At 39.7% G+C, this 11398-nt stretch overlaps 1 protein-coding gene across 1 annotated transcript in view; it reads right to left on the bottom strand.

The window, feature by feature from the left end:
- Positions 1 to 11398, bottom strand: part of Grk4 (G protein-coupled receptor kinase 4) — a 104051-nt gene that overhangs the window by 83022 nt on the left and 9631 nt on the right. The window contains exons 3-4 of the mRNA XM_021210771.1: positions 10460 to 10572; positions 9103 to 9177 (exon numbers count right to left, since the gene is read on the bottom strand). Coding sequence (XP_021066430.1) covers positions 9103 to 9177; positions 10460 to 10572 — 188 coding nt within the window. The remainder of the gene's footprint in view (positions 1 to 9102; positions 9178 to 10459; positions 10573 to 11398) is intronic.

Here is an 11398-nt window from a genome sequence, read left to right as displayed (position 1 = left end):
TTCTTTCTTTCTTTCTTTCTTTCTTTCTTTCTTTCTTTCTTTTCTTTCTTTCTTTCTTTCTTTCTTTCTTTCTTTCTTTCTTTCTTTCTTTCTTTCTTAGATTATTTATTTATTTTATTTATGCAAATACCCTGAAGCTGTTTTCAGACACACCAGAAGCAGACACCAGGTCTCATTACAGATGGTTGTGAGCCACCATATGGTTGCTGGGAATTGAACTCAGGACCTCTGGAAGAGCAGTCAGTGCTCTTAACCACTGGGCTATCTCTCCAGCCCTCCTCTCCATTTTTATCCCTGTAATTCTTTCAGACAGGAACAATTATGGGTCAGAGTTTTGACTGTGGGTTGGCAACCCCATCCCTCACTTGATGCCCTGTTTTCCTGCTGGAGGTGGGTTCTATAAATTCACTCTCCCTCTGTCCCAATCTCCTATTTTCTGAGGTTGCCTATTTACATTCTTTCTGCTAGCTCTCAGGGCTTCAGTTCTTTTCCCTCACCCAATATCAGATCAGGTTCCTTTCTCACCACCACCCCCACACTCCCCCTGCCCCATCCACTTTCCCTCCCAGGTCCCTCCCCCCCAAACTTGTGATTGCTTTCTTCTCTCTCCCAAGTGGGACTGAGGCATCCTCACTTGGGCACTTCAGCTTGTTGAGCTTTTTGAGTTCTGTGGACTGCATCATGGGTATTCTGTATGGTTTTGTTTTATGGTTTTGTTTTGTTTTGTTTTGTTTTGTTTGTTTGGCTAGTATCCTCTTATTAGTGAGTATATACCATGCATGTCCTTTTGGGTATGAATTACCTCACTCAGGATGATATTTTCTAGTTCTATCCATTTGCCTGAAAAACTCAGGATGTCCTCATTCTTAATAGCTGAGTAGTACTCCATTGTGTAAATGAACCACATTTTCTGTATCCACTCTTCTATTGTGGGACATCTGGGTTGTTTCCACCTTCTGGCTATCACAAACAAGGCTGCTATGAACATAGTGGGACATGTGCTCCTGTGGCATGGTGGGGCACCTTTTGGGTATATTCCCAAGAGTGGTATTGCTGGGTCTTCAGGTAGATCTATTTCCAATTTTCTGAGGGACCTCCAGATTGATTTCCAGAGTGGTTGTACCAGTTTGCAATCCCACCAGCAATGGAGGAGTATTCCCCTTTCTCCACATCCTTGCTAACATGTGCTGTATCGTGAGGTTTTGATCTTAGCCATTCTGATTGGTGTAAGGTAGAATCTCAGGTCGTTTTGATTTGCATTTCTCTGATCACTAAGGACTTTGAACATTTCTTTAGGTGCATCTCAGCCATTCCAGATTCCTCAGTTGTGAATTCTGTTTGGTTTGATACCCCATTTTTTGATTGGGTTGTTTGTTTTGTTTTTTGTTTTGTTTTGTTTTTGGTTTTGTTTTTGGTGATTAACTTCTTGAGTTCTTCATATATTTTGGATATTAGACCTCTATCAGATATGGGGTTAGTGAAGATTTTTTACCAATCTGTAGGTTGCTGATTTATCTTTTCGAGTATGTCCTTTGCCTTACAGAAGCTTTCCAGTTTCATGAGGTCCCATTTATCAATTGTTGATCTTAGAGCATGAGCCATTGAAGTTCTGTTTAGGAAATTTCCTCCTGTGCCAATGAGTTCAAGACTCTTTCCCACTTTCTCTTCTATTAGATTCCGTGTATCTGGTTTTATGTTGAGGTCCTTGATCCACTTGGAGTTGAGGTTTTTTTTTTTTTTTTGGTTTTTTGTTTGTTTGTTTGTTTTGTTTTTGGTGGGGGAGGTTCGAGACAAGGTTTCTCTGTATAGCCTTGGCTGTCCTGGAACTCACTTTGTAGACCAGGCTGGCCGCGAACTCAGAAATCCGCCTGCCTCTGCCTCCTGTGTGCTGGGATTAAAGGTGTGTGCCACTACGCCTGACTGAAGTTGAGTTTTGTACAAGGTGACAAATATGGGTTTATTTTCATTCTGCTACATACAGACAGCCAATTAGACCAGCACCGAGTTGCTTTCTTTTTCCATTTTATATTTTTGGCATCTTTGTCAAAGACAAAGTGACTGTGTGTGGTTTTATTTCTGGGTCTTCAATTCTATTCCATTGATCAACATGTCTATCTCTGTACCAATACCATGCCGTTTTTATCATTATTGCTCTGTAGTAAAGCTTAAGTTCAAGGATGGTGATTCCCCCAGCTGTTATTTTATTGTTAAGAACTATTTTCCCTATTTTGGGTTTTTTGCCTTTACAGATGAATTTGAGAATTGCTCTTTCGATGTCTTTGAAGAATTGTGTTGGGATTTTGATAGGGATTGCATTGAATCTATAGATTGCCTTTGGTAGGATGGTCATTTTTACTATGCTAATCCTGCCAATCCTTTAGTATGGGAGACCTCTCCATTTTCTGAGATCTTCAATTTCTTTCTTGAGAAACTTGAAGATATTGTCATACAGGTCTTTCACTTGTTTGGTTAGAGTTATCCCAAGACATTTTATACTATTTGTGGCTATTGTGAAGGGAATTGTTTCCCTAATTTCTTTCTCAGCCTGTTTTTCCTTTGTATAAAGGAAGGCTACTGATTTAATTTTAAATCTGGCCACTTTGCTGAAGTTGTTCATCAGCTGGAGAAGTGATCTGGTAGAATTTTTGGGGTCACTTATGTATACTATCATATCATCTGCAAATAGTGATAACTTTATTTCTTCTTTACTAATTTGTATCCCCTTAATCTCTTATCCTTTGTAGGGCTGGATTTGTGGAGAGATACTGTGTAAATTTGGTTTCATCATGGAATATCTTGGTTTCTCCATCTATGGCAATTGAGGGTTTTATTGGGTATAGTAGCTTAGGCTGTCATTTGTGTTCTCTTAGGGTCTGTATGACATCTGCCCAGGATCTTCTAGCTTTCATAGTCTTTGCTGAGAAATCTGGTGTCATTCTGATAGGTCTGCCTTTATATGTTACTTGACCTTTTTTCCTTACTGCTTTTAATATTTATTTTGTGCATTTGGTATTCTGACTATTATATGACGGGAGGAATTTCTTTTCTGGTCTAGTCTATTTGGAGTTCTGTAGGCTTCTTCAGTGTTCATGGGCATCTCTTTCTTTAGGTTAGGGAAGTTTTCTTCTATAATTTTGTTGAAGATATTTACTAGCTCTTCAAGTTGGGAATCTTCAGTCTCTTCTATACCTATTATCCTTAGGTTTTGTCTTCTCATTGTGTCTTGGATCTCCTGGATGTTTTGGGTTGGGAGCTTTTTGCATTTTCTTTGACTGTTGTGTTAATGTTTTCTATAGTGTTTTCTGCACCTGATATTCTCTCTTCTATCTCTTGTATTCTGTTGGTGATGTTTGCATCTATAACTCCTGATTTATTTCCTAGGTTTTCTATCTCCAGTGTTGTCTCCCTTTGTGATTTCTGTACTGTTTCTATTTCCATTTTTAGATCCTGGATAGTTTTGTTCAATTCCTTCACCAGTTTGGTTGTGTTTTCTTGTAATTCTTTAAGGAATTTTTGTGTTTCTTCCTTAAGGGATTCTACCTGTTTACCTGTTCTGTATTCCTTTAAGGGAGTTATTTATGTCCTTCTTAAAGACCTCTATCATCATCATGAGATGTGATTTTAAATCAGAGTCTTGCTTTTCCGGTATGTTGGCATATCCAGGGCTCACTTGCTTGTGGACGTTGTACATCGTGGTGCGGAGCCTAGTGCGCACCACGATGTACAACGTCCACAAGCAGCTTACACTATCAATGTGATTTTAAATCAGAGTCTTGCTTTTCCGGTATGTTGGCATATCCAGGGCTCACTGTGGTGGGAGAACTGGGTTCTGATGATGCCAAGTAGCCTTGCTTTCTGTTGCTTATGTGATTGCCCTTGCCTCTTGCCATGTGGTTATCTCTAGTGTTGCTGTCTCCGACTGTGGCTTGTCCCTCCTGTAAGCCTGTGTGTAAATACTCCTGGGAGACCAGTTCTCTCCTGAAGGTATTTGGGTATGGAGCGCTATGGCACAGGATTTGCTCCCAGCACAGATGGAAACCTGGAGGAACCTTTCCTTCTTTTTTAAATTATTAATTTGTATGTATATAGGTAATTTGTCAGCATATGCTTATGCACCACTGTCTTCCTGGTGCCACTGGAGGCCAGAAGGGAATATTGGATTCTCTTCTATAACTTCTATAACTGGAGTGACAGATAGTTGTAAGCCACTGTGTGGGTGCTGGGAATCCAAGCCAGGTGACTCTAAAAGAATACCAATGCTCTTAACTGCTGAACCATCACTCCAAGCTCCTATTTCTACTTCATTTTCCTACCTAACTGCCCTGGCTAGAACCAACACAGAGGAACTCAATAAATGAAGCAAAAAGAAACTATCTTGTCTTGTTCCTAACCTTAGAGAGAATATGTAATCTTTCACATTTAAATGTGGTGTTGCCTGTATCTGCAGATGCCCTGTATCAAACTGAGCAAGTTCCCTTCCAATCCCAGTTTGGCAAGCAGGTGGCACATGCCTTTAATCCTAACACTTGGGAGACAGAGGAAGGCTGATCTCTATGAGTTCGATGCCAGCCTGGTCTGCAAAGTGAGTTTCATGACAGCCAGGGCTACACAGAGAAACACTGTCTCAAAAAACCAACCAACAAACAAACATCCTAGTTTGTTCAATGCTTTTATTATAAAAGGATGTAGATTATCCATTTCTGTTCTATTTTACAACTTTATTCTACCAATATTGTATATTATACTAATTTGATTTAGCATACTTAACTAGTTTTGTAGCCCCAGAAGAATAACCTACTTAGTCTTTAGTTGTTCTACTTAATTATAAAAATGAAAATTGGCTTAAATTTAGTATTTGGAGACCCTAGGTGGTAGGATAACAAGTTATCATTTTGTTTAAGAGATAATGCCTCAGAATTAAAAGGTTATTATTATTATTTATTTCTATTTTATTTTAATTCGAGTTATCCACATCCACATAGGGATCTTTCTCTACACAGCACTGGCTGGCCTAGAGCTTTCTATGATCACTGACTAGCCAGCAAAAGGGTTCATTGGGTAAAGATACTTACTATACAAGCCTAGCAATCTGAGTTTGATCCCTGGACCCTACATGATGGTAGAGTAACTAACTCCATAGAGCTGTCCTATGACCTCTATGTCCATAATATGCCATGGCATGTGTGCCCTGGTCCATACACACACACACACACACACACACACACACACACACACACACACACATCATGCACATACATAATAATAAATTACTTGAAAATATCCAGATGTGGTGGTACACACTTTTTTTTTTCTTTTTTCTTTTGTAAATCCATACACTGTAGCTGTTTTCAGACACACCAGAAGAGGGCATCAGATCCCATTAAAGATGTTTGTGAGCCAGTGTGGTTGATGGGCATTGAACTCGAGACCTCTGGAAGAACAGTCAGTGCTCTTAACCACTGAGCCATCCCTCCAGCCCTGTAGTGGTATACACCTTTAATCCCATCACTTGGGAGGCAAAGGTAAGTAGATCTCTGTGAGCTTGAGGCCAACCTAGTCTACACAATTTCAGACAGCCAGGGTTATACAGTGAGACTCAAAAATAAAAGCAAAGAAGCAAACAAAGAAAAGGGCTGTACAGATGGCTCTGTGGTTAAGAGCAATAGCTACTCTTCCAGAGGACCTGTGTTCAATTTTAGCACCCACATGGCAATTCAAAACCGTCTGTAACTCCAGTCCCAGGGGATCTGATACCCTCTTCTAGCTTCTGTGGGGTACTGCATACAAGTTGTGCACAGACATACATGCAGGCAAAACACTCATATACATAAATATAATAAAAAATAAAACAAGGGGCTGTAGAAATGGCTCAGTGACAGGTTTGGTTCCTAACATCCACAGGGCAACTCACAACCATCTACAGCTCTAGTTCTAAGGGATCGTACAACTTTTCTCAGCTTCCTTGGGCCCAGCTTGCACATGGTGTTCAGGCATACATGCAGGCAAAATAACCATACACATAAAACAAAAATAAAATCTCAAAAAAATTAAAATTAAATTAATGTTTTTAAAAGGTAGAAAATCAAGGAAGATTCCTAACATTAACCACAGGCCTCTACATATACATGCAAACATGTGCACTTACACTCAAGCAAATACATACATGTATACTTAACACAGACACACACACACACACACACACACACACACACATACTTGAAAAAAAGGGAAAAAATAAAGTTGACAAATGTCTTTTAATGCTGTAGTTTGAGTATCTCATTTCTCCAAAACTCATGTTGAGATTTTATTGACATTTTTAATAATATTGGGATCTAGGTTCTTTAAGTACATGAGTACAGAGCCCTCTTGAATGGATTAATGTCTGTCTAGAGCAGTGGTTCTCAACCCTCCTAATGCTTTCAACCCTTTAATATGCTTTCAACCCACAAATGTTGACCCCAACCATAAAATTATTTTCATTGCTACTTCATAAGTCAATTTTGCAACTTTTATGAATTGCAATGTAATATCTGATATTTCTGAGGGTCTTAGGTGACCCCTGTGAAAAGATGAGTTGACTCTCCAGGAATTGCCAACCATAGGTTGAGAACCACTGGAATAGATTGTGGACTTACCCCTTCCAATACTTTCTTTTTGCCCTTCTCTAATATTATCTTTAAACTTTGTATATCTTTTTTTTAATCTTCTTTTTTCTTTTTGTTGCTTTTTGAAACAGGGTTTCCTGGCTAACCTGGCTGGAACTTACTATGAATATTAAACTGGCCTCAAACTCACAGATATCTGCTTGCTTGGCCTCCCAAGTGCTGGAATTAAAGATGTACCCAAAAATTAAAAAACAAAACCAAAGAAAAAATATTTCGATCCCACCTCCAGCAGGAAGACAGGGCATCAAATGAGGAAAAGGGGAGCTGTCCCACAGACACAACTCTGATCCATAATTGTTCCTGTCTGAAAGAATTACAGAGATGGAAATGGAAAGGAGCCTGAGGAAAAGAAGGTTCAGTGACAGGCCTAAAGTGGGATCCAGCTCAAGGGAAGGTCCCAAGGCCTGGCATTACTGAGGCTATGGAGCACTTACAAAAAGGGACCTAGCATGACCACACTCCGGAAGACCCAAGAAGCAGCTGAAAGAGTCAGATGCAGATATTTGCACCCAACCAATGGACAGAAGCAGCTGACCCCTGTTGTTTAATTATGGAAGGTTGAAAGAAGCTGAGGAGAAGGATGATGCTGTAGCAGGACCAGCAGTCTCAATTAACCTGAACCCCCGAGATCTTTCAATACACTGGACCACCAAACAGGCAGCATACACCAGCTGATGTGATGGCTCAACACACATACAATAGAGGATGTCTGGGTCTGTGTTAATTCAGAGATGATGCACCTAACGCCCAAGAGACTGGAGGCCCCAGGGAGTTTAGAGGTCAGGTGGGGTGGGGAGGGTGGGGCCATCCATGTGGAGACAGGGGTGTGGGGAGGAGGTATGGGATATAGAATAGTCTGAGGGTAGATGGGGGGAGGGGAATAAAATATGGAGTGTAAAAAATAAATTAATTAGAAAAAAACTCTTCAATACAAAAGATAACTGACAGTGGATAAAAGCTTGACATTTTTTGTCTTCATTTTACATCTCTGTTTTACTTTGTTTCAGATTTTAACTCTACACACTGGCATGTTAATCATTGAAACCTAGCTTGCCTCACCCCTCTTTTAACACTGAAAGCGAAAAGTATGCTACCAGCAACTTTTCCAATGTCTAACTCCCAAAAAGGATCCTGAAAGAGCCAAACATTGCCCTAAACCCACAGTCACCTGGATTCCAGAAATACCAAAGCCTCTCTGACATATCACCCTATGATAAAAAAAAAAAATGACACCCCACCCCTAAATAGGACTAGAGACAGACTATCCTCTCAGGAGGTAAGAATTTGTCTGAAGCCATTTTACAATACCAGAATTGAGACAATGATCAGCCAGCCAGACCATAGCACGATTTCATTATTTATACATTCCTCTTGCTCCTTGGTGCCTGTCCAAGTTCTTCCTCTATTTAAACCTAAAGCTCGTACTATTACACAGATGGCCTGAAATACTTAATTTACGTCTTCTTCAAATGTTTATTTTGATTAAAGCCCTTTCTCGTCTTTTCTCCACAAAATTTCCTTTCTTTGTGGCAAATGGACACTATAACATGTTAGGACATACCCTGAACCCCATGTCATGTCTTTGACATAGGACTCTAGTTGTACTAATATGGTGATACATTAGTAAATCAAGAGAAACAAAAATAGCCTAGAAAGAGGGCTCAGCAGTTAAGAGCGCTCACTCATTTGCTGCTTTCCAGAGGACACAGTTTCAATTCCCAGCACACAGATGACAGCTTGCAACTGTCTGTAATTTCTGTCTCAGGGGACCTGATGTGCTCTCCTGGCCTCTGAGATAGGTAAATATATGTGAGTCTGAGGCCAGACTGTAATTATAGAAAGCTCCAGGCCAGCCAGTGCTGTGTAGAGAAAGATCCTTGTCTATGTGGGTGTGGATAACTCAAATTAAAATAAAATAGAAATAAATAAATAAATAAATAAATGGATTTGTTTTTAAGAAGAAATAAAAACTAAGACTTATAAAACTTTTAGAAAATATGTTATTTTTAGTTCAAAATAGGCAAATAAAATTCCTCAACTTATGTTTTGCTTCAGGAAACAGAATTAAATTCTTTGAATCAATTTTCTAAGAGGCTTTTTTCTCAATCTAAACAAAAACACAAAAGAGAAACAGTTGTAAAAAAATTAAAGGCTTTAATACATGTCATATTTTATCCAAAAAGTGGAGGAGGAGGTGGAGGAGAAGGAGGAGGAAGAGGAGGAAGAGGAGGAAGAAGAGGTAGGGGGAGGAGGAGGAAGAGGGGGGAGGAGGAGAGGGAAGGGGGAAAAGGAGGAGGGGAGAAGGAGGAGGAGGGAGCAGGAGGAAAGAAGAGGGGTGGGGGAGAGGGATGGAGGAGGATGAAAGAGGAGGAGGAAAAAAGAAAAAGAAAGAGGAGGAGGAAGAGGAGGAGGAAGAGGAGGAGGAAAGAAACCATACCTCTTTGAAGAATCTACTGAAGATGGCTAGTCCAAATTCTCTTTGTTCCTCTTCAATGGTAACTTCGTACTCTGCCTGATTGGAGAGATTAGGAAAAAGACGAAGTTTAGATATGCTATGTATAACAGTGTTTCATAATGCTTTAAATTATCTGACCTATAAACTCATATAGCACACTCAGAACCAGAGAGCAGTTCTATGGATTAAATTTAAATAATTCTCTGAGACTGTAAGAACAATACTGGGGTAAAAATGTCAATGAGGGTAGATGAGTTGATCTCCATTGTCAATTTGACTGGATTTAGATCCACCATGGAAATATATCTCTAGATGTTTCTATGAAGGTGTTCTTAGAAAGGATAAACCAAGCAGGAAAGATGTACTCTAAACGTGGATGGTACCATCCCACAAGCTGGAATCCCAGGCTGCATAAAAACAAGGAGAGGGACTGGCAAGATTGCTCAGCAGGTAAGAGCACTGACTGCTCTTTGGAAGGTCTTGAGTTCAAATCCCAGCAACCACATGGTGGCTCACAACCACCTGTAATAAGATCTGACACCCTCTTCTGGTGCGTCTGAAATCAGCTACAGTATACTTATGTATAATAATAAATAAATCTTTAGGCCAGAGAGAGCAGGGCCGACCGGAGAGAGAAGAGATCCTAAAAACAAAACAAAAAACAAAACAAAAAAACTTCAATTCCCAACAACCCCGTGAAGGCTCACAACCATCTGTATAGCTACAGTGTACTCACATAAATAAATCTTTAAAAAAAAAAAAAAAGGAGAAAGCAGGGCTAGAGAGATGGTTCAGCAGTTACGCACATTTGCTGCTCTTTCTGAGGACCCAGGTTCAGTTTCCAGAACCCACATGGTAGCTAACAATAACCTGTAACTCTAGTTCCAGAGGAACCATCTTCTGGCCACCAAGGGCATCAGACATACATATGGCATACATCTACATAAACATGCAGGTATTCACATTTAAGATAAAACCGTGTTTAAGGGTGAAAGCCAGGTGACAAGCAGCACTCATCTCTTGCTGCTTTGTCATATTAAAAAATTACTCACCAGGAGCCAGGAAGGTTGAGCATGTCTGTAACCACAGCAATCAGGAGCTGGTGGCAGAAGGACTGCTACAAGTTCAAGGCCAGGCCAGGCTACATTGTGAAAGCCCTGACCTACAAAGTGAGGTCCAGGCTAGTGTGGGTTACAAAGTGAGACCCTATCTCAACAATAAAAGGTAGGAGAGAATGAGGGAAATACAACATCAAGACAACTACCAACTCTGTCAGGCCCAGATTTTAATATTCAAAAGTATAAAATTGCACAGCACAGTCCTGAAATGAATCACTCACCACTGCATCCAAGAATTCAATGCACCTTTTTAGATCTGGTTTTGTATCACAGAATTGTCTGAAAAGAAGTCTTCCAATTGGCTGTTTGTTGCAAAGACTGCTAAAATCCTTTTCTGGGTAAAAGGGAGAAACAAGCATAGTAGTTACACCCACTAAATGCTGTTCTGAATCTACATTGTCTTCACTTAATAAAATGAAAATAGTATTTGTATTATTGTTTTTAATTATTTTTAATTTAATTATTTTTATTATAGTATTTGTATTTATTATTTTTACTGTTCTGCTTACTAGTTTAAATTGTATTATCACATATTTAAAAGACAAGCAGGGGCTGGGAGCGATGTCTGAGTTGGTAAAGTGCTTTCTACACAAGCATGCGGATCTGATTTTATATACCCAGCACCCACGTAAAAACCTGGGCATGATGGATTAATCCCAGGGCTAGAGGTTAAAACACACAGATTCCAGGGATTCACTGGCCAGATAGTCTAACTAAATTGTCAAGCTCCAAACTCAGTGAGAGACTCTGTCTCAAAAAACCTAAAGTGGAGATTGATCAAGGAAGATACCTAATATTGCTGTCTAGCTTCCATATGCACATATACAAATATGTACAGATACATATACACACAAATATACATACATACATACATACATACATACATACATACATACATACATACATAAAACAAAACAAGCAGAACTGATTGCGGTAGTACATGCTTATAATCTCACCATTCTGGTGGTTGAGGCAGGAGGACTATACAGTCAAGGCCAGCCTGGGTTACATGATGAGATCCTCTCCCCCCCCCCCAAAAAAAAACAAAAAAACAAAAACAAAACAAAAACCAAGCAAACAATCAATCGACCAACCAACAGGCAGAGCCAAAGACACCTAGAACTTGTAAGGCTTTGTAAAACTTAACTTGAAGCCGGGCG

The sequence above is a fragment of the Mus pahari genome, chromosome 13 (assembly GCF_900095145.1).
Source record: "Mus pahari chromosome 13, PAHARI_EIJ_v1.1, whole genome shotgun sequence".
Lineage (NCBI taxonomy): Eukaryota > Metazoa > Chordata > Mammalia > Rodentia > Muridae > Mus > Mus pahari.
Note: the sequence above shows the minus strand (reverse complement) of the source record. Positions and strands in the feature narration are given on the sequence as shown.